This window comes from Pararge aegeria, chromosome 9 (genome assembly GCF_905163445.1).
Source record: "Pararge aegeria chromosome 9, ilParAegt1.1, whole genome shotgun sequence".
Taxonomy (NCBI): domain Eukaryota; kingdom Metazoa; phylum Arthropoda; class Insecta; order Lepidoptera; family Nymphalidae; genus Pararge; species Pararge aegeria.
In genome coordinates this window covers 18,739,323-18,764,351 of record NC_053188.1, presented here as the reverse complement: position 1 = coordinate 18,764,351, position 25,029 = coordinate 18,739,323, and the positions used below count along the sequence as shown (strand labels likewise).

Here is a 25,029-nt window from a genome sequence, read left to right as displayed (position 1 = left end):
CGTGGTGGAGGATGGCCCAAATACCTTATGAGAGGAGGCCCGTGCACAGTGGGCCGGCAATGGGTTGATAATGAAATGGCTTGGCTTAATATGCTCTCCGGGGCACGAAGAAGTTGATCCTGACAATTCTATTCATTTTGTTAAACTACAAGTTAGCCCTTGACTGTAATCTCACCTGGTTGTATGATGCACTCTAAGTTAGTAGCTAAGCTAAGCTAAGCTAAGCTGGTAAGGCTAAGCTTGTAGGGAGTACAGCAGTTGTATTAAACCCTTACCCCAAATCGGTTTCTTTGCGACATCGTACGGTAACGCAATTTATTAACTCCGCTGAAAATTATTGAACAGACACAACACAATTTTTCGCTTCCAACCGGGATTCGAACTCAACACCTCGCGATCATTATATTAGTTGAACAGGCTAACTTTAATAGCTTTGCACTGAGACATCAAGTACTACATTGGCTACGTTGTAAACTTGTGATACGATCTTTTTAAGTTAGAAACCGCACTTCGCTCCATATAAACATAGCAATTTAAAGGAAAAACGCAATATCTTACCAACCACCATATCCCATCAACACCCAACACCATTAATAACAACAGGAAGCCATAAAACCTTCGCAAAAGATACACCTCCGAGTTATTTACCCTACCTTAAAGATTGCCAGATAAAAAATAACATGATTTATTAGGTTCTTCCACGATAAATAGTTGTCTTAGAGGCCGAAGGGCGGGCACCACTCATTTTTCGAAGGTGCCCTTTTTTGCTGATAAAGAAATGACGAATGGAATAGGTGCCCTTATTTTATGAGCATGTGAGTGGCGTATTTATGACGTGGTCTATTTCCAAGCGTATCTACAACGAAGGGGGATATCTTCATAATCATTTTCTATGCTTTGCTTTACTCGAAATGGACATAAATAAAGAGATAAATTAGTAAATATACTACGACAACATATCGCCATCTATCCCCAAAGTAAGCGTAGCTTGCGTTATGGGTACAAAGACAGCTGATGAATAATTTTATGAATATAATACACGTTAATACTTTATACAGATAAACACCCAGACACTGAAAATAATAAATAATAATAATAATAATAAATATACTACGACAATACACACATCGCCACCTAGCCCCTAAGTAAGCGTAGCTTGTGTTATGGGTACTAAGATGACTGATGAATATTTTTATGAATTATATATACATAAATACTTAGAAAATACATACAACACCCAGACACTGAAAAACATTCATGTTCATCAAGCAAACATTTTTCTAGTTGTGGGAATCGAACCCAAGGCCTTGGGCACAGAAAGCAGGGTCGCTTCCCACTGCTCCAACCGGCTGTCATAAGTTAGTGACATCTGCATATCGTTTGCGAAAGGTGCGGTAGTCATTTGTGGGATAGAGTATATATAAATGATTCTTAAGGTAATTTTGGATCTGCCAATGCATAAGTTTAAACAATGTGTTAAAACACATTTAATAAATCGTTATGAAATTCAAATTCAAAAATCGAACTTCATAACGACAAGGCTGCTCGGAAGCAGGCTCCTCTCTCATCTAAAAACACAAAAAAATTTAAAAGCTTTTAAACTGTAGAATGATGTTGAAAAAAGCAATCTGCTGAGTTTCTTGCTGGCTCTTCTCGGTGGAATCTGCCTTGTTAGAGTCACTACAAACAGACTGACTTGACGTTTCAAAAGTGCTTATAAACTGAGCCTACTTGATATAAATGAATTTCGGTGTTTTTAGCGTGCCCTGGATATGCAGAAATGATACATAAGTAACGTCAAAGAGAATTCGAACCAATTCAAACGTTTAATGTAAAGGTAAACCTAACTAATATTTTAAATGAGAAGATATGTATCTTTGTTTGTTTGTCCTTCCTTCAAGCTATAACCTAGCAAATAATCTGGATTTTTTGCGTAGTAGTAAGGACGGGTAAGTAACAAAGTTTTATTCCAGGACACAAACAGTTCGCAAAGGATTTGCAAAAGTGTCTAACGTGGGCAAAGAACGCGGCCAACAGCTAGTATACGAGTACATATAGACGAACCGAAAAGCGATATAATGTTTTTATCTTATTAATATTATTGAAACGTAGTGATGTGAACGTAACAAAATTTCAAAATCATACTAATTGAACGTTTCTCGGTTTCCCGGTATCTACCCCTCAGCCTCACCTCATTAGCACACGAGGCGCACAGATAAAACAAAGAGCCCCCCACTCATACACACAACTCACGAAAGCCACTTGATGCCCGCAATTAAAATCTTAACATATACACTTAATAAACGCCACCTTGCTAAGGACGCGACCATGTCGATACAAGTATTTTTGAAGTAAAACTTCTTTAGGCGTTACTAGGGAGTAACTCCGATTTTTTTCTGACGGAAGTAACGCTTACGTCAGACGTCTGTGTAGTTTCCGCTATTTAAAAATAATATTTTTATTGGTCGTAAGTATATGTCATATTTCCTATTCCATGCTTCTTGACTTATAAGCCAGCTAGTGGCAAATATCATAATCAATTAGGATTATTTATTTCTAACGTTCCGTTATTATTATGTTGTTAATATTTTCAAACGGATCAATTGTAAAAAACAAAGTGAATAATAATTTAACAGTTTTAGAAAAAAAATTTAAATTGCAAAGATTTTTAAAAATCTCTAAATATACTTGTATATTTGTGTTGTGTTTATATATATTATTTACTCACTTGTTACATAGGCATACCCACGGATAGCCATAGTATGCCTGCTAACCAAGAAGCAGCCGTACCGCATCATGTCCAAGTTACGTCGGCGCAGCTAATTCCCGAGGTTAGCATTGAATCGTGATGCGATACCTTTTTTACCAGGCTTCCTATTGGAATTAGTTGTACGACAAATCGGCCGAGCATAGTTAATAAGATTAGTATTAATATTTTCATAATCATTAATGTAATTCTTAGACTCTTCTTCTTTGCCCTAGCCTTATCCCATCATTTGGGGTCGGCTCTCCTCGTCTTTCTGCGCCAGGACTCTCTGTCTTGGGTTGTCACGTCAATTAGATTTGCGTTTTTAATATCCTTGGCCACCGTCGTCCACCACGTGGAAGCAGGGCGTCCTCTTTTTCTTTTATGTTCAGGAAATGCCAAGGCTTTTCACACGGCGTGATCGTCCGGTGCCCGTACCACCGTAGTCTGCCGTCCGTCATTTTGTCGGACCTTATAACTGCCTCTGATGTATTCATTACGCACTTTATCGAGTTTTGTTACACCTGCTGCCCATCTCAACATCTTCATCTCGTTAACGTGCAGTTTTTGCTCATGAGTCCTTTTTGTCGCCCAACACTCCGCGCCGTACAACAAAGCAAAAATGTAATTCTTAGACAAATAAATGTGTAGGCAACACATATATATATATATATATATATATATATATCAGTTTATTTAATTTAGTCATTCACACACCACAATTCACTATAACAACTATGATATATATTATTATAGTGAATTGTGGTGTGTGAATGAATAAATGAAATAAACTGATATATATATGTGTTGCCTACAAATGTTTATTAGTCTTAACATCTTTTTATTCTGCACCATGCTGCGCTCTAATATAAGTTACTTTATATTGTGCAGGACAGTATAAGAGCAACTTAAAAAGTAGGATACACCAGGCAACCTTATTATCGTTATGGTAATAAAATCCTTAATTTATATTATTTATTACTATCGATCCATTGCCAGCTCAGCACAGAGTAATGTTTTCGGCAGTAGTGCACACTGGTGAAGCACAGATACCGGAGATCGATGGCACTTTTGAAAATTCCTTTAAAAAATCGAACTTATCTTAGCCCACTTTATAACTTCACTTCGCAAACATAAATCAGTGTAGGTAATATTATTTATTAAATTAAATATGTAGTTACGTAGGGTAAGTCATCTTTCTAATAATAAGATATTGTAATTATATACATCCCGTAATGGAATCCCTTAACCTAGTCCAAAGCACCCTACCCAAGCACAGAGAAAAAAGTAAGTGTCCAATTACTAAATACACTTGAAGCAAAAAAAAGAAATAAGAAAAGGGTCACATTCCCATAAGACGTTAAATACTTAATTAAATATAACAGGTAAAGGTTTACGGACAAAATCTTATCGACATCGATAACCTTATATAAAGGCAATCACTAATTCATGAATCGTTATGAGAGAGGTAGGACGTCTTTGAATTAAATTACACCTCGCTTACTCCAAACAATAATCTTTAACATTTGCCTCACCCTGTCCCATACTGTCGAATCCCACTGGTTAGGGTGCAACGTAAGTGCGAGCGGGATGGAACATACTTATTTGCACGGTTTTAACCACTATAAGTACAACCTATCTTAGCAGTTTCGAAGTGACGAAAGTTCCATCTCATATTTTCCATCTCTTGGAGATTTTTTTTTATGTTAGCGTCTATAAAATGGCTCCGAAATCAAACGCAAATTTGGAATAATATACATGCCCTTCTTCCGTATGCGTTTGTTTTAAATAAGCCACTTAATATTAAACAGGTTGAGAAAACACGAACACACACAGCCGTCGGTCGCGATTAGTATCATATCAGTAGGACTCTTGAAGACGCGTTGACGTCTTATAAGTGATTCCCGGGTTCGAACCCCGACCACGAGTAATTTTGGGTCTATCACAGTGGTTAGTTATTTAGCGTTCCAGTATAACGACGCGTAGAAACCGGGGATTTGTTTCATATAACTGTCATATTTCCGAAAGGTTACTCCGCTATCATCTTAACTGCATCATTACTTACCAGACCAGATAGGTTAAGTTTTATTGGAATAAACTAAATTCACGTTAAACGTAGAGTCAGTTTTCATATTATAATGAACTTCAATAATGCTAGAAAACTAATGTCTGTTTTCACGAAACGTTTCACCTACTCGGTGTTAACTATTGGTGAACGGTTGATGTATGCATAGGAATCTCTTTAGATCAGGCGTTACTTATTTAGGCATTGCTTGGTTCGTCGTTAGTGGGAACTGGTTCAAGCTTACTAACCCGCTATAACTAGTACCACCACCTATCTCATTTATGGCTGCGTAGAAGACGTCTTGGCGACTACAGATAAGTCTTAACGACTGGTGTTTTGTACCAAAGATATGTTGCACCGAGATAACACGAAGTTGATGTTACCCTAGTAGCTATCTCCGCTCAAATGCCGATATTTAACTAAACTAAACGTTTAAATAGTATCAAATGAACACTAAGGTTTAAACGTTGCCAAAATGGTGTTATGTGTTGAGATAGTCAAGGACTGTTGTATTTCCCTACGTTAAAAAGTAGGTTATCTCTCTTATCTGCATGATTAAAGCTATGTATTGGTTAGAAGCAGGCGTTACTTTGCGGCTATCTATTATATATTATGAAAATTAAGCTTTATTTACTATACCCCGCGAAAAGCAGGAGAACCTGTATGGTATAATTTATAATTTCATCAATCAAATTCAAATTCAAATTCAAAACACACACAAGAGGGTACATTACAGATCTTCGGTAATGTACCCTCTACGCATGTTTTTCTTCGAAACTGGAGCATCCTTAGGAGACAAATTCGAAGTCGAATTTATCTTACCAAATGTAAAGAAAATTGATAAAAATATAATGATAAATGGTGAATCACTAAAAATAGAGACTTCCACAGTTTTTCTGGGCGTGACCTTGGATAATAAGCTACAGTGGGGTGCCCATATAGATTCACTAGCGGGTAAACTAAGCTCGGCTGCCTACGCAGTCAGAAAAATTAGACAGATTACTGACGTTGAAATAGCTAGGCTAGTTTATTTTGCGTACTTTCACCGTTTTATGTCCTATGGAATCTTGTTATGGGGTAAAGCAGCTGATATCGAAACTATATTTATATTGCAGAAAAGAGCTGTACGGTCAATATATAAACTTAAATCACGCGAATCCCTCCGTGAGAAGTTTAAAGAAATAGGCATACTTACTGTAGCTTCACAATATATTTATAACAATATAGTATTTGTAAGACAACATATTAGTCTTTATAAACAAAAAGTGGACATAAACAGTCGACTTACAAGAAATGGTCATAAATTAGTGTCATCTGCATATCGTCTGCGTAAGGTACAGGGATCATTTATGGGATTGAGTATACGCTTTTATAATATGATTCCTAAGGTGATTTTGGACCTGCCAATGCACAAGTTTAAAGAATTTGTTAAAACACATTTATTACAGCGAGGTTACTATACAATTGATGAATTTTTTTAATGACAAGGTTGCTTGGAAGCATCCGGCTCCGCTTTCAGCTCTCACAAGATAGAAAAATGAATGTTAAAATGCAAAATGTAAATTGTTGATGTTGGAAAAGAGCAACTGCTGAGTTTCTTGCCGGCTTCTTCTCGGTGCCTTCCGAACCGGTGGTAGAATCACTACAAACCGACAGACTTGACTTTTCAAAAGTGCTTATATTAGGCCTACTTGAAATAAATGAGTTTTAAATTTTGAATTTTGACAGTTCACTTTATAATCCAACATCTCCTAAGGATGAGAAGTATAGCAAATAAAGCTTAATTTTCATAATGAAAGCCACGTATCTCTGTTAGTTCAACAGCTAATTGATGATGGGTTACAGACGGACAGTCGGAAATTTGCCCACGCGTTGAAAAAATTGTGTGGTGATCACCAAGCTTTATTCTTCTTAATTAATTCTTTGTGTGATAAAATTATTTATTTTTTAATGAAAAAAAGTGAATGTTTTATTTTTGGTGCTTATCTTACCAGTAGGTACTTAACTATTTCAACAAGCTAGGTTGAGACGTGGTCGCCGCGCGGTGACAAATTTCTAAAGTTGTTAGTGTACCGTAAAAAAGGTTGGGAACCCCTGCACTAAGCTATCACCAGTTTTTGCAATACCCATGTAAAACTCCTTATTTTGTACAAGTTCTAAGGCTCTGATAGGCTGATAGTAACTTTAATTAGACTCAGGCATATTGCTTACCTCGGTCAATATACTTCACAATCTGTTTACCATGTAATATTGAGTCATTTGCAAACCGTTTGACAAGGATCCAACCTGGCCCAACCCGTGCGTAACCGAACGCTAAATTGGCCAAACAATCCTTAAGGGTCGTAACATCTTAATTATTAGCAAGGTGCTTAAGGGTGGGATTTACGACGTGTTAATATGGCCCGATGTGCGTCTCTCGCAATTAACCTAACCCTGTATTAAATTCACCTGAGGGTCGGAGGGACCGAGTCGGGTTTCAATTGGTACCATAATGCCCCTAGTGTCAATGTTGTCGTTATTAATATTGGCTATTAGTTAATTAACAATACACAATACAGACACGTACAATATGATAAAAGCGTAATGGTTTCTTTTTTTGTCGAATAATTGACGGATCAAACTGATCGCAGATGGGTCACCATAGCTAGAATAAGCAGAAGACAAAAAAAATATTCTCCGATATAATCCCCTCGTAAGGAATAAAATTAACGTGTCCATGTGCCAAAGCATGGCAACAGGGAATAGAAGAAGTTTACCCCCATTTATAATTTGCACTTTAATATTTGGATATTATTTCCACCTGTGTGCCAATACTAGGGAGTTTATAAAGCTGTGGGCTTTTCCTCGAGGAGGATAACGACTCCTCCCATAGCCTATAAACTGAGTATTACTTTGCAAGGCATGCAAGCAACATGTCCTACAAAGTGCCGCCCTGTGTCCAAAGCGGGATACAGCAATGATGCTTAGAGCAGAAATAAACATGGCGGTACGTACTCTCCTGGACAATCTCTGTTACAAAAGCTTTACCATACTACTAACAATGGGTCTTATGTTAAGAAAGATGAAGAGATACATTTTTTTTATATGGAAGCCTCCATTTTTATTCTGATCTCTGGTGATGATAGCTAACAAGGGGTACGGCAGTTATGTAAAACTCTTACAGATTTCTACGCGGCATCGTACCGGAACGTTAAATGGATGGCGGCTACGGCTAAAACCACCACGAGACATTTACAGATTCAGATATTATAAACTCCCAAACCGTATTGTGCTACTGCTAGACAGAGGCTTTCTTTCTCGCAGGTCAATGGAATCAAACATAAGACCTACCACGCTGCTTCAATTCGGGTTTCGGTCGTCCTAGTAATAATCGTCACTTCACCTGACAAAAATAGAAAAAAATGTGGTACCTATACAAAATGGCACCCACTTTAAATAGCAAGTAGCACCAGGCGCGACGGTTTGTTATATTTCTATAAAATCACTACACGTTATGTTTGAAATAATATCCATAATTTCCAGTAGTTTGAATTTTTCATGAACTTTCACAAAAAATAATCGCCAAACTTCGATAGAGCAGTTCATAGTTAAAACTGACGTATTGCCCATAAAAGTCATATGTTTTCAAGCAAATATAGACCTAATAACTGCAAGCTTAAAGGTGCAAATTGATTGACATTAATCAAATTCCATGTTTTATTTTGTTGGTAGTACCATTAAAATCAACGGTTTTGTAACAACAACCTATTATGATGATTATGGTAATTTCTACAAATTTCTAAATTGACATGTAACATGAAATAATTATTGTGAGATTATCATGTGTTGTTTCGAATTAAATCCTTTTACTGTGTGACAGCTATTTGGGGTGCACCTACATTTCATTTTGAGGCAAGTTCATTTTCAATTTTTAGTTTCAAATAATTCATAAAATAAATACAGTTAACGCAATAATAGTTTTTAAACTAACTTTTTAGCGACCTACCTAGCAGATTGGTGAGCGCTGTCTCATAAGATTAAGAAATTTATATACGAAGATATCTCTTAAAAAGTTTAAAGTTTGTATTTATAGTTTAAAGGACTACGTAATCGATAAAAAAGCTTGGGTGTGAAATGTGAACCAGATTGCTCTTCTTATAATTTTAAATGACAATGTGAGATGGTGATAACAAAAAAAACACCTAGCTAAGTTAGTTGTGGGCTTCTTCTTAGGCCAGTACGCGTTTGGAACCCTCGTAGCTTTAGTTTCAAGTTTACGAATATGGTTAACGCCACCATCTCACTACCCTGTAATTCTCATGGAATGTACGCATCAAAAGACCATGGTATATAGTGACCTATGGGCCAACTTGAATAAAGATATTTAAGACTTGACTTTACTTATAATTGTGTTTATTCATTTGTTATACCGACAAAGTGGAGCCGCTAAATGATTAAACGTACCATTAAGATTTCGCGTCGTAAGGAATCAGGGGTTTGGGTTCAATATAACTAAGACCACAGCGTTCAAGGAAGGTCGGCCAAAAAAATAAAAGTACTATTATATAACTAGACGGCCGATTGACGCAGTGGCGTGCTTTGAGTCCTAGGCCGTAGGTTCGATTCCCACAATTGGAAAATGTTTCTGTGATGAACATGAATGTTTTTCAGTGTCTGGGTGTTTATCTGTATTTTATAAGTATTTATGTATGTTATTCATAAAATTATTCATCAGTTATCTTAGTACCCTTAACACAAGCTGCGCTTACTTTGGGGCTAGATGGCGATGTGTGTCTTGTCGTAGTATATTTATTATTATTTATAACTATGAGCTAACAGTAATTGAAATACATATATCTAGGTGTATCATCTATCTAACTGAAGGATGCTTCAAGTTAGCAGAATCCAAGCAGACCATTATCGTCAAAGTAAACATGTTGACAAACAAAAGTCTTCGTCGCAAGTTCTCATGGAAAAGATTAGAAACTACGTAGGCCTGTTTCTAGAAACTTCTTCAATACACGGCTTGAATCATCTCGTTAATGCTGGAAGGCATCCATGTGAAGTGTAAGTATGAGTTGATTTGTCACTTTTAGTGTATATATTGTTTGAAGGTCGTCTGGCGCAGTCGGTAACGATCCTGCTTTCTGAATCAAAGGCTGTGGGATAGATTCCCAAAAATGATTGTGAGATGAACTTTAATGTTTGTCAGTGTTTGGGTGTGTATCTGTATATTTTAAGTATTTATGTATATTATTCATAAAAATATTCATCAGTCATCTCAGTTCTCATAACGTAAGCTACGCTTACTTTGGGGCTATATTGCGATATTATATTTTTATTTATTTGTAAATCGTTAAACTATATAACAGTGAAATAATTTACTAGGATCAGATTGGTAATATTCGAGACAAAAATAAATGAATTAGAATCAGCGTTTTATAAGAGTAAAACATCAGGTACCTACTGATATCCAAAACAAGACTATCACGCAGCATTGAATTACAAACATACAGCATGCTCATTCAGCCATTATCGAATGGAATCGAACCCACGGCATTGGACTCAGAAAGAAGGGTCGCTGCCCACTGTGCCAATCGGCCGGCCAGATGATGAGGGTGGAATGTTTCAGTTTCCTCTGGTTAGCCATGGTGATGCTGTCATTGTACATAACTCTCTACATCTCGTGGTCGACATGGGCCCGCTACCAGTCCTCACCCACGGTCATCTCGATGGACCGAGACATGTATGCCTGGAACACCACATTTCCCTGCATAACCATTTGCCCGGACGACAAGATTGATCCCGAGAAGTTGGAGAAATACTTAAAGTAAGTTATTTCCGCGTAAAGACATTTATGGGTTTATGTATTGGTTTTTTATAACTTGATTCCCAAATTAACACCTTCCAATGCTTACATTTACTTTAGTCCCAAGGTAATTTTAGACCTGCTAATGCATACGTTTAAAATCCATTTATTACAGCGAAGTTACTATACAGTTGATGAATTTCTTAACGATAAGGTTGCTTAGAAACACTCTGCTCCTCTTTCACAAGACAATTTCATTATTGTAAAAATAATGATTTTGAAAATGAGCAACTGCTGAGTTTCTTTTCGGCTTTGTCTCAGTAGAGCTTTTTTTATTTATTGTGGATTAAGTTGATGGTAAGTGTAAGATGCAGTCTAGGATTGTAGTGGGCTTACCTGTGAGGGAAAAACCCTTATCAGTTTCTACGCGACATCGCACCGCAACATTATAATTTCTGTAATTGCCCCTGCCGTTGGTAGGTTCACTACAAATATACAGACTTGACGTTTTAATTATGAATTCAATGAAGGTTGAAGATCTTAAATTAGTGGCATAAAAGCCCGCGTAGGGTTCGACGTGGCTGAGTTTTTTGGAGGCGTGTAGCCTTGTCACCGTCTTGTCTCTCCGTCACTCTTATCATCATGTAAGCCTAGGTTTGGCCTCACATGACCTGCCCATATACCGATAGTTCCTTAGCTTCTTAAAACTCACATGGCAGAGCCTCAATCCCAAGTACCCTGAGCCACCTCCTTACACTGTAAAAAATACTGGGTGTCTTTTTTATGGACAGCCTACCATGACCTTTAAAAAGGGCCACACTTAGCAGGGTATGCAAGGCACACGTACCGCAACGTACCACGTTGGTTCATGCCTCATGTTCTTGTAATTACACTTGCAACCACTCTCTTCAAGTTCTTCCTTCAAGCCTGCTCTCTCTCTCTATCTCTGAGAGAAAAGCGAAGCAACTCCCAAGTGCAACCAGTAATCTAGTGTGATATCTTCTGGCCTCGGTTACTTTTCTGGTCTACAATTATCCTGCGATTGATAATGTGTTCTGGGACCATGAACTATAAGAAGCTGATTAAAGTCTCATCAGAGCCATCAGGTGCTCTTAAGCAAGTTATTCGAAGCCTAGCAAGTAGCATATAAACCCGTGACTAGTTTTGCTGATTCGAGCAAAACTGGGCACTTCGGAACACTGATTAATTCTAATTCTTCATATCGACAGTGACTCAACGGAAGAAGACAAACAGAAACTCAAAACATTCATCATGGCATTGTCGAACGCTACTTTCGAAAATTTCCACACGGTGCCCGTATACAATGGCATAAAACCACAGTATTATCTGGAAACGCTACTGAGTTTACTACCTCCGTTCAAACCTATCCTTACGATCGGAGCAGCCGGGTTGTTCCTGGATATTGTTCCCACTATCACAGAGATGGGAGTGTGTTACGCCATTAATTCCAAAGTTGCTGTTCATAATTCCCCAGAGTAAGTTGTTACAAAGCAGAAGGTATATTTGTATTTAATTATTTGTTGCAAAAATATGCAGATAAGCCGAGGCGTGCACTTCATACAAGTACAAAAGCACTGCCTACCCTAAAATGTATGTATGTCACATAAAGGAGAAGATTTTTTCCATTTCATACCAATTCCTTCTTTATGCATAGCCTGGTCAACAATCCTGTGCACGCTACTGCATATAAGATACAACAATCTACGATTTTGTATTGATACAGTGTATTACTAATAACTCCGGATGAAATAGTAGATTTTTTACGAAATCATTTATCTGTATAAAAGATTTCTACCTATATATTGACTCATCATGATATCTCTGGAACCATAAGGCGTAGAGACTTGAAGTTTAGACTAGGAATATTCCTTTCGCCGAGTAGAGGTCAGCTAAGAACGGATTTTACAAAATTCTCACTATCACTATCACTATCATCACAATCACTATCACTATCATTATCACTGTCACTATCACTGTCACTAGCACTATATGTGGTTTTTTTTTAATAAATAGAGTGTTTGAAGAGGAAGGTTTATATATATATATAACTAGCCGTTACCCCCCCGCTTCGCGTGGCAGAAAATACATAAAAAGTTAAAGAAATATTAAATTGTGTTATCTAGCTGCCTAATTATTTATCATGAACGAATTAACACACCCTTAACTACTTGGAGTATTATTGATTGACAGGAGTTAAAATAATAAATAACACAGCTTTCCACATCACCCTGGAGGTACTGTGTCGTACGATGCGTTCCTATTATTTTACATGGCGGGATCCCCAGTATTCCTACACCATGAATCGACGTGAATATCAATGCCACCAGGTTTAGAATTTGTTACACATATCAAATCCATATAAATATAGATTGGATATGAACAAATCTAATTTATCTACAATTTTGAAAGAAAGTTATTTAGTAGCATGTAAAGTACTATATCACATTCTTAAATTGCCTTTTCTATAAGTAGCATGTAATGTATTATTCGAAATTTCTTCTTTTTATTTTTAGATATCGAAAAGCAAACAAATGGGACATCATAGAAACTAAAAACTCGTCATTTTCTGTGCATCCGCTGGATGGCGAAGTTTTTGCACAAGTTTTGAATATAACCTCGTATAATGTAAGCCCTGTATATTAAGTCACAATTTACTGCTATTGTAAGTTCTTAGTGCATCTATAGACCAACTCAATACGTCAAGTGTTCAGTTTTATCTCCATTTTAATACTGTTCTACTAACTGTTTCAATTGTTCACAGAAATAAAGTTGTACACACACACACACACAAATACGCACACACATATTTTTTTGTCTATAAACGCACATATATAAAATGCCATTTTAACAATGAGGGCGCTGTTGCCTTTGATGCAGATGCAGAGCTGTTCACCTGTTGATACTTTTTTATCTTGGTTTGAATGAGTGTTTAATTCAAACTGAATTGTCAAGTAATGCATGTTTGCGTTTAATAAAAATACTAGCTGACCCGTGCAACATCGTTGCACCATATCGGTTATTACCGGAAAACACAAATAAAATGACATTTTCTAAAGATGAATCCTAGCTGGATCGATTTATCGCCCTCGAAACCCCTTGTATACTTACTAAACTTCATGAAAATTGATGGAGCCGATTCCGAGATACCAATTATATATATACAAGAATTGCTCGTTTAAAGATATAAGATAATATTATTAAAAATAAAACGCAATAAAATGCTCTAAATTACGTTGTCTTTTCTTTTAGGCGTATATCCACGGCCCGCTCGAGGTTCCTGACATCTCAGCGAAGTCTCATCATTCGCCTACATATTTCTACATGAAAATTTTTGTCACTGCTACTACTGTTTACACTGCTCCAGAAGCAGCTAGGTATTGAACATTTTGTTTTTTCTACTATAAGTTAATCCTTTGACAGCAATCTGAACTTCTGCTATGTGATGAAGCATAGAAGATGGCAGAAGCGATCCTGTTACGGTTAAGCTTTTAATTACTAGCAGACTATTCTTACCTGACATGATTTTAACACATAAATAAATATCTATCTCTCTGTATGTGTGTGTGTGGGTGTGTGTAAATAGATGTATTACTCTCAAACCCATTATCGGTTTAGGAACGCTAGGGGGGAATTGGTTATTAGGAATGCTGGAACATACAACCAGGCAAGATTGATCGGAAGTAAGTGAGGTCAACAAAACACTACATTTTATTACAGACTGAGTGTAGGCCAACGTGGCTGTCGTTTCAAGCACGAGAACAATTTGAAGCACAACTCTGTATACACGTATAACCTGTGTCGCATCGAGTGCAGAATCAAGCTCTGTCTCAACTACTGCCAATGTATCCCCCACTTCTACAGGAGGATTGGTGAGGGACTCCTTCTCTCTCTCTTTGTTCTTCTTATCTAGATATCTTCAATATCCTCGGACAATTACCCCCTGTTGCCTCTCAGGTCACTTATTCTGTAACCGAGATCCAGGCAACCTGCCGAGCAGGTAGAGAGGCGAGCCAAAAATGAAAACCTTGATAGCAGTTTCATTTTTGTGCTTTTTGGAGTAGAGTCTTTGGGAAAGGACTGGGAGCTCGAGCTCTTTTTAAAGATTTGTCAAAAAGAGTTACCGAGTCTACCGGTGATCCTAGAGCTGGCAGTTACTTTCGCCAAAGAATTAGTTTGGCCATTCAAAGGGGCAATGTTTCGAAAACGTTTTTAGATTTTATTTCGGTTCATAGGTTATTTTAATTATTTTTTGTGTATAAGCACTTTTAATTTATTTTCAAGTTAATAAATAAATTAATTTTATGAACAATTGCTATGATTTGTGACATTGCTATTTTTATATTTCAGGAGATGAAAAGATATGCGACGTCAATGGATTACATTGTATAGCAGCCTATAAAGGTAAAAGGAAAGCCTATTGTAGGGTGCCTAAATAATCATGTTCTAGAGTGGATTGAATACCACTGTACCACTCAGTTTTGTATAGGTAGATTTTGTTTGGCAACCGAGTTGGTTCGTTTGCTTAATCTCGCATTAGTATTAGCTATCCGTTAACTAATAGATACAAAATATACGGACATAGTTCATGGCACTATTACGATTTGCAACTCTGTAGTTCAAATAAATATTTCTAGTTAAAGAGCTGCATAGCTTATCGCCACGTTGCTCATCTTATTGAGCAAATTAGGTACACCGTTTATCATTGATGGAACTGATTAAAAAGGTTTCTAGCTGACGTGTGCTGCAACCTACCAGCGGAAATTTAACCTTATTAATTTGCAAAGAAACAATAAAAGTTAATAGGTGTAATTTAGTTATGTTAAAACCATTTTATAATAATAGTAATTAACAATATAATTGATGGTGTAAAAAATTTGTATGTATGATGAAGTGTCAAAATTAACGTCAAGAAATTCATTTCCTGCGTAGTTGAGATTTCAAACAAAAGAAAATAGAATTAAACATTAATTTTCATATTAATTATCCTACTAATTTAATGTTATAAATTTGAAAGTGTGGATGTTTGTGATGATGATGAAATTTGGCATGCATGTAGCCTTTGACATGAAAAAGAACAAAGGGTACCTTTTATCCCGGGAATTAAAAGAGTTCCCGCGGGAATTAAAAACCTTAATCCACGCGAACGAAGGTGCGAGTATCAGCTAGTTATTCATAAATAGAAAAATCTATTACATTAAAAAGAGAGTTATTGTTACTTACTTAGTATATTTTTTTTTTATTTCCAGATGTACTCATAAATTTGAGACATAAAGGTGACAAGAAAGTTGATTGCGACTGCGATGCTATATGCGATGATGTAAACTACACTGTGCAGACTTTTGTGAGTAAATGATATCCCAGTGTGAGTTCCAGGGTTTCCTATCTCATAGGAAAAAGGAAGATAGAGCTCGAACCACCATTGCTGCTTGAAAATCCTTAACTTGAGCACCCTTATTACTAAAAATAATAATTTTTATTTAAAGACATAACATCCATTTATAAAAATACTTAATTTAAAATTGCATTTACTTAAAAAATACCATAAATAATAAACATCAGAGGTGCACCACGTAAACTCGGCAACCCCATTAACACTCTAAAACCATTATTATACTGGACGCGCAGGTCGTTATAGGTCCTTCGCGTATATGTCACTCACAGGCTACTAGTGTAAAGAGTTTGGTTATAAACCTTAAAAATTGTAAGTTCTCCTTATTGCAACGTGCGAACCTGCGAGCTAACATTTTGCATCGGACCGTCAACGCATTTCCATGGTACGAGTATAACGTTGGAATAATTGTTACGCTTTTTTTCTCACGATTGGACATTTGATGGGGCCCTCGACTGAAGTGTGACAAAACACTGTGTATATTCTGACGCTACGCCCTTTTATTAATAACAGCTTAGTTAAGTGTTTAGTAGTGTTAAGTTTTGGTAATTCACTAGATATTTGAATCCAATCTCGCAATTATGTCTGTAGGTTATTAAGAATGTTAGGTTACCTAAAAGTTATGGAGATGTCTCTTAAAAAGTTCAAAGTTTGTATTAAACGTAAGCTTATAGAAAAGTCCTATTATAGTATAAAGGACTACGTAAACGATAAAAAAGCTTGGGTGTAAATTATTGCTCTAACCAGGTTGCTCTTCTAATAATTTAAAATGACATTGTGAGATGGTGATAACAAAAAAAAACACCCGGCTAAGTTTGTTGTGGGCTTCTACTTAGACCAGGACGCGTTTGGAACCCTCGTAGCTTTAGTTTTAAGTTTACGAATGTGGTTATCGCCATCTTCTCACTACCGTGTAATTCTTATGTACACATCAAATGTGCCACCTATGGGCCTACTTGAATAAAGATATTTTTGACTTTGACTTTGACTTTTGTTAATTAATTAATTATCTATCCTTATTATATACGGCTTTATCGAGGGGTAGATGATTTGATTTAAGCAACATTTTTGTTAATTACAAAGTTTTACATAAACAAATTAATTCAAAAGTCTAAACATGTTATTTGAAACGAGTAATTTTCTTCATTTCCATACGGAACTTCCAATAAACCTACTGGCGCAAAATCGCCAATTTAACATAAATTCACCCAAAATATCTTTTTGATACATTATTCCAGGCATTGCAGAGTTGGGTCTTAGGAACCAACTTCCAATGGGGTATCGTCACCTACCCCAGGATGAGATACAAGCGAGATGTGCTCTTCGGATTTACGGATGTGCTGGGTACGTTTATTCGAATTTTTAATAATCTTCAAAATACACCACATATTACAAGTATGACTTATATTGGATTTCAAGGAATGATTGTATTATTATAAGTTATATTTTATATCTTTGTTTCAATAGTAATAATTGACGGACCTAGCAATTGGCAAGTGTATATACATCGACTATAGACCAGCAACTCTTTGCAGGGAATGCAAGGAATACGTCCTATAAAAAGCCACCCTGTGTCCATTAACCTCAGCACAGCTAGCATGCAGTAGCGTGCATAGACGGTATGAACAGGGTATGCAGATGATATAAAATGAAGAAAATCTCCAGTCCGAGGTATAAAAAGCTTAAGGATAGGCATTGTAAGAGTTATTAAACGCCTACTCTTAAGTATTAATAACTCGTACTGGAGATTTTCTTCATTTTATAACATCTGCATACCCTGTGCATACCCACTATGCACGCCACTGCTGCTGGAGAAAACTATATACCCCGGGAAAAGGGTAAAAATTTATCTTCTCCCACAGCTGTATGAACTCTCAGAGCATTGGCACACAAGTGGAAATAATATACAAAAAAAATGCGTTAAACTTCTCCTATTCCCTGCTCCCATGCTTTAGCAGGTGGACACGTTAATTATAAATAAATAAATAAATACATTACTACCATACACACATCGCAATCTAGCCCCAAATTAAGCGTAACTTGTGTTATGTGTACTAAGATGACTGATTAATATTTTTTATGAATTATATACATAAATACTTATAAAAACCCAGACACTGAAAAACTTTTATGTTTATCACACAATCATTTTCTAGCTGTGGGAATCGAACTCACGGCCTTGGACTTAGGAAACAGGATCGCTGCAAACTGCGCCAATCGGCAGTCCATCAATTAATTCCCTTCCTTTCCTTTCGTACGATTCTGAAAGATATCCTGATTTAATATTATAAATGCGAAAGTGTGTTGCAAGTGTGTGTGTTGTGTGTTCGTTTGTTTCTTTGTTCTCAACTAAACAACCAATCAACCTGATTTTTGGCGTACAGTTAGTTGAAAACTAAACTGAAGTTCAGTGAAAGTATATTATTACAGGTAGGTATAATATAAATGTAATGTATAATATTTCAGTGGCAGTCGGTGGAATGGCGGGTTTCTTCCTCGGCTGCAGTGTCCTCAGCTTCATGGAGATCGTATACTTCTTGACGTTGCGATTAATATGTTACACGAGGAGCACTATTCATTATTAAATGTACGAGTATTTGAACTGTAGTTGATTAGTTATATAACTTTATTAATTTATTTTTAATTCAATCAGTACTGTTAACACCAATTACGCTTATTAAATACATAGTTTAGTATTTTTAGCTAGTTCAAAAATGCCACTGTTTGATTAAGATTGTTTAAATATTGTTACATGAAGATTAAGTAGTTGAATAAATTTTTTCTTTTTTTTAAGATATACTCTTGGGAACCTGCCATCCCCACCACAAACGCATAGTTTCTAAGGGGATGTATAATTATGTTGGAAAAATATTTGTTACTCTTTATTTTGAACAATAAATTAAGAAAAAAAAAATAGTACTTTAAATTATACAAGCTACTTCAGGCAAGTCGCTGGAGGCCGCTGCGAACTCCCTACAGAAGACCTCCTCCAGCAGTGGACGTCAATTGGTTGAATTGATGATAAAAAAAAATTACATATAACATGATGATTAAAATCACGTGACAATAGGATTACCTACTAGTAAATATGTTATGTTTTTACACAATTAAGTAAGTTAAAACATAGTGCAATTACATTTCTCACAATGGTTAACGACCGTGAACGTTGGGCGCAGGTATGCAGATGATATAAAATGAAAAAATGTCCAGTACGAGTTAGAAATCCTTAATGGTAGGCTTTTTATAACTCTTACAAAGCCTATTCTTAAGTTTTTAATGCAAACCCTGTTCATAGCCTGTATTCACGACACTGGGCGCGACCCCAAATGATGTTTGATTTGAGTTGTTTTTTCATGAAAATTAAGCTGTCTTTGCTATCCTCCGCGAACAGCAGGAGTATTTGAATGGTGTATTATATATATATAGATAAATATATAATATTGTAGATTTCCGCAAAGTAACGCCTGCTTCTATCCAATTTTTTTTTTTTTCAGTTTTTTACTTTGAGCATTAGGAGCATAATAACTACTATGGCGGCCATAATTATTTCCTTTCGTAACGCCATCTTAATCTGGTATGACAATCATTTTTTTGACATCTAAGTCTGGTATGTTTGAGGAGAACCGAGTTGATGGCTTCTTCGCAATTATTAGGAAAAATATTGCGTCCTTCAAACGTAGGTTGGCGCAGCTCCAATATTGTTTTAAAGATTTTAGCTGACAGGCAGGATAGTTTTTTTTAAAGCGCACTGGATGTCAACTTAAGTATGTGGTAACATTAATTATAATAAAACTGTAACTGGAAGATTTCTGTACATTAATATATTTTGAATTTGAAATTTGATTTTAATTAAATTTTTGTCTGTGTCTGTTCGGGCGTCTCGCAAATACTTCTTCTTCTTCTTAGTCGTTTCAGTCTGGACAGACTGGTCGTGGTCGTCATCTGGGTGTTGTGGCTCGCTTGACAATACTTCGCTACTCTTCTCTGACGGTTGCCTTTCTTGCGCATTCATGTAGAGGAGCCTCGATTGTAGCCTTCACTTGGTCCGTCCATCTCATCCGTGATCTTCCGCGTGCTCTGAAACTACAGAACGGTTTTAAAAACATTTTGGTATCGTGGTAGCTGATATTCCGGGTCAACGTATAGGATACCTTTTATCCCGATAAACAGTAAGTTTCCTCCGGGAAACGGGATGAAATTTTTTATCAATTTTATTTTTAGCTCCGTTAAGTACTGTAGTGTCTAATTTTAATGAAGATCTGATAATTATTGTCGGAGATAAAGGACATAACTCCTCACAAATAACAGCAAGTAGCAGGGCATATGGGACAACGATCGAATCGAGTATACCACGTAAAACACCACATCTATTCTAGCTTCTCCATTGACTCATACGCGGACGAAGTCGCGAGGGTCCGCTAGTTTCATTATATTAGAATAATAATGTCTTTGTTAATTAATAAGTAATAAAATTGATGATAATAATCCTACGAATAGCATTTTAATTATAATGAGCGTAGACGTCCTAATCAATTCTGAGTTTGGCCTGAGGGCATAGATTACTGTCGTTATATGAATGTTATTGTTTATTTTTTAAATTATGTTGTAAATAATGATATTTCTAAGTTTGTATTCTTATCTTGCAATTTATTTAATGTGGCTGTGATAATTTATGTCAAAAAACAAAGCTTAAATGTTGTAAAAAGTAATTTAAAAAAAACAAATAAATTTTTCTTTGTTTGTAAATTTTTTTAATGTTTAATTAACAATGGGGCAGGATATACTCTGATATATCCTGATATATCCGCAAAAGCACTGGCTATTTAAATGTTTTATATTACTTGTATCAGATGAATATTTTTACATTTTAAAACATCTACAGGATTTATGCCCATTTGCCTGTACCCGTCTTCATAAAGCAAGCTATAGCAAAGCAAAAAGCAGTTACAATTCAACATGCAATTTTCGTGGCAAGTGAAGGACTTTCATACAAAGTTTCATTACCTACTGGACTCGTTTGGGGCAGTATTTACAAAAACTGTGAAATACGTGACTCTTATTATTCAACCAAAATCCTTTTTCCCTCCTCTTTGAGGGAAGAGTTAAAAAAATCCTATCTTTTTATACTTCTTAGTTGCTGGAAGAATATTCTGTAAGCCTACTTACTAATCATTATTATAGCTAGCTTATAAATAATCACATTAAGTTATGAATATTTGCCATATTCAGTTATATGCTGTTTTTGATCTTTATAATTGTTGCAATAATATTTGTTATTTTCTTATTCGATATTCCTATTTATAGTATTTATAAATACTAGCGGACCCAGCGCCATCTGTCGAGCTAATTTGTGAATCTAAACCACCCAGGGTGCCATCCAAACGTATACCAAATAATTCATTCAAATCTGTCCAGCCGTCTAGGAGGAGTTCAGGGACATACACACGCACACAAGACATATATATATATAAAGAAACGTGTGAATTATATTAATAATAATTAAAATGTAGAAACACAAACTAGATGTAACATAATAAATCAACGATACTTTTTGAGGGTAGGTACGTCAGTGCGGTAGTTTTTTTGACATGGCGAGAGGTTGTCATACAATGAGGCGGTCGGACGTAGCATTAGACGATATTCTTTTTGTAAACACGATTGGTAAAATACCAAATATAAGATGTGTTAATCAGTTTTTGGTAATTATTTAAAGTTCCTGATTTCCTAGGCCTTGAATTCTCTCGAATTTTCATATTTCTACGTTTAGACTTTAGGCTGAAGGACAAAGCTTATAGCAGTCTACTGTTGGAGGGTTTGCACAAGATCACCTCGCTGGGCAGACGCGTTGGTGGTCGCAGATGTAGATGCTAGCAGTAGTGGACGCATCAGTCCGTTCTCCTTTATATTCCTTTAGTGGCCTTGTACGACATCTGCGGGAAGACAAGAGGTGTTGAAAACTGTATTTATATTCGCCGTAACCACGGCACAGTGAATCTTTTTGTAGTGAACAGGAAAAGAACTAAACTTTGTAGAAAAACTATTTAAGCTACTAGTTTAATCGTGTGCAACTATAGGTATAATAATCGAACAAAAGAGATTTCAGTAGAAAAGTCTATTTTCATTTTTAAGAAGAAATAAAAAATAGACCGTCGGAATTTGTTAAATAATTATATTAGTCTTTATAAAGGTTCGAGTCACCGATTAAAATAATTAAAAAAATATATATTTTTAAGTTCTCTTGTAAGTAAACAAAAGAACATATCTTTGGAGAAAAAAGCCTTTAAACATAAACCTAGTAATAGATTCGAAGAATAATTAATGTATTTATTTATTATCTTTTCCAATAAAACATACAGTACTATGAAGCATAATGTAGTTTTTTTTGTTACATAAACCGCTGTTCCACAACTTAGTTATACATAAACGATGAAATCGCTTTATTTACTTACATTATTTACTAACTCGCGTTGTGTAATGTGTTTTATCACATTCTTTAAAGTTATGCATTGGTAGGCCCAAAATTGCCTTAGGAATCATATTATAAAAGCGTATACTCAATCCCACAAATGACTTCTGCACCTTTCGCAGACGATATGGAGATGTCACTAATATATGACCATTTCTTGTAAGTCGAATGTTTATATCCACTTTTTGTTTATAAAGACTAATATGTTGTCTTACAAAAACTATATTGTTATAAATATATTGTGAGGCATACATTGTTTACTTACCCTCTTTATTTACTATGGAAGTTTATTTACTTACTTACTTTATTTACTTATGTACATTATTTACTTACCCGCTTTATTAACTAACGTGTATAATTTACTTACTCGCTTTGTTAACTTACGTATATTATTTACTTACCCACTTTATTAAATTACGTACATTATTTACTTACCCGCTTTATTTACTTTTGTTCATTATTTACTAACACGTTTTCTTTACTTTTGTACATTATTTACTTACACGGTTTATTTACTTACGTACATTATTTACTTGCACGTTATATTTACTTTTGTACATTATTTACTAACACGCTTTATTTACTTTTGTACATTATTTACTTACTCGGTTTATTTACTTACGTACATTATTTACTTGCACGTTATATTTACTTTTGTACATTATTTACTAGTACGCTTTACTAACTTACGTACACTATTTCCTTACTCGCTTTATTTACTAATGTACATTACATATTTACTTACCCGCTTTATTTTCTTTGTACATTATTTACTTGCACGGTTTTTTTACTTACTAATAGTAATAAGAGCAATAATTTACACCCAAGCTTTTTTATCGATTACTTTTTTAAGCTTACGTTCAATACAAACTTTGAACTTTTTAAGAGACATCTCCAAGATGTCAATTGGTAGTTTATTGTAGAATTGTATGCAATTTAAAAAAAATCATGAATCGTCCTTTAAAATAATTATGAATTTTATGTAACCTAGTATATTGCACTGTAAGTTTATTCTTACTTCTAATGTTTAAATTATTGAAGTCACATTTTTCTTAAATTTAAAATGTTTTTATGAACGTACATTAAATTTTCAAATATGTACTGAGTCCTACATGGACTCGAACGATGCAAAGATACCTCCCGGTGTCTTAGTCATTTAACACAGGTTTAACCGTTAACGTAGTTTTTCAAGCAGAGAGGTAAAGACTACTCCAGAGTTGGTCACCCATCCAGCTACTGAATGGAATCAACGTTTTGTGAACAGCTAAATCGGTTGACTACAGACCGCCATCTCTTTTTTTATCAACAGGTTTGCGCTTTACTTGATGCACACGAAGGAGTGTAAGTAGTATCCATTTCTATGGTTTTCTTGCACTGTGACTGTAATGCTTTATTTTTTATAAGGACGGTCGATTGACGCAATGTACAGCCACCCTGCTTTCTGAGTCCAAGGTAAGAATGTTTATTTACTTACGTACCTTCGCGCTATAATAAAACAATATGAATTTGACGGCCGACTGGCGCAGTGGGCAGCGACCCTGCTTTCTGAGTCCAAGGCCGTGGGTTCGATTCCCACAACTGGAAAATGTTTGTGGGATCAACATAAGGTTTTTCCGGTGTCTGGGTGTTTATCTGAATTTTTTATATTTTTATGAATAATTACTTTTAGTAATTATTCATAAAAATATTTATCAGTCATCTCAGTATCCATAACACAAGCTACGCTTACTTTGGGGCTAGATGGCGTTGTGTATTATAATTATATGTCGTAGTATATTTATTTATTATTTTTTTTTAATAAAAACATTACTGGGAAAAACATGACTGCTGTCACCATTGAATAATTAATAGAGTAAGCTATTGTTGTTACAATGAAACGCTAAGCTTCGATAAAATCAGTCAAGTGCCGTTATGGCGTGATTAATTTAGTTTGACAAAGTTTAGCACTGTCCATTTTAAAAAGAAATCAACCGTAGTTACTTTGATTTAAGGCTCTTTTTGCATAATTTATTTGGCGCGAATATGCATGTGCAACTTTTACATGTTTTAGGTAATCAGATTTGTTGCATACATAATTATATTATCTGTGACACATTAGATCCATTAAGTACACGATATTTTATATTTGTCAAGCACTCGTGATGTTTTGAATCAGATTCAATTTGTAACAACCATCCTCTTGGATACAACAGGTATTACTTTACACTTTTATTTTAAATTAAATCCACTAAGGTTTCATTACCTATTTTGCTATTTTCCATAGGATATTGTTCATCTCTCCCAAGGGGTGAGAATGTGGCAGGACGGTACGGTTTGCAAGTACGTCTTTACAGCGTTTAATAATTGTGGCTCACCTTATCTCGAGCACAGAATGTTCCTATTGCATGGGATGCGCGTATCTTTCTTAACAATTTACCAAAACTACTTTATTCAAAATTCACAAAAAAATTTAGACAAAAAAAGAAACAAAGGTGTAAAATAACATAATCATATTTTTATATTTTTTATATCCTCTCACTTCCCATAATATAAAAAAATTGATTTGGTATACAGA

The 25,029-nt window shown here is 35.5% G+C and overlaps 1 protein-coding gene across 1 annotated transcript; it reads left to right on the top strand.

Moving 5' to 3' along the window:
- The first annotated feature begins 9,675 nt into the window (after positions 1 to 9,675).
- On the top strand, positions 9,676 to 18,594 carry LOC120626509 (sodium channel protein Nach-like). Its single transcript, XM_039894036.1, has 10 exons — positions 9,676 to 9,857; positions 10,423 to 10,620; positions 11,829 to 12,095; positions 13,134 to 13,245; positions 13,870 to 13,994; positions 14,338 to 14,489; positions 14,968 to 15,021; positions 15,867 to 15,961; positions 17,248 to 17,353; positions 18,476 to 18,594. Exons 1-10 carry the CDS (start codon positions 9,676 to 9,678, stop codon positions 18,592 to 18,594), a joined length of 1,410 nt encoding a protein of 469 aa, XP_039749970.1.
- The last annotated feature ends 6,435 nt before the right edge of the window (positions 18,595 to 25,029 follow it).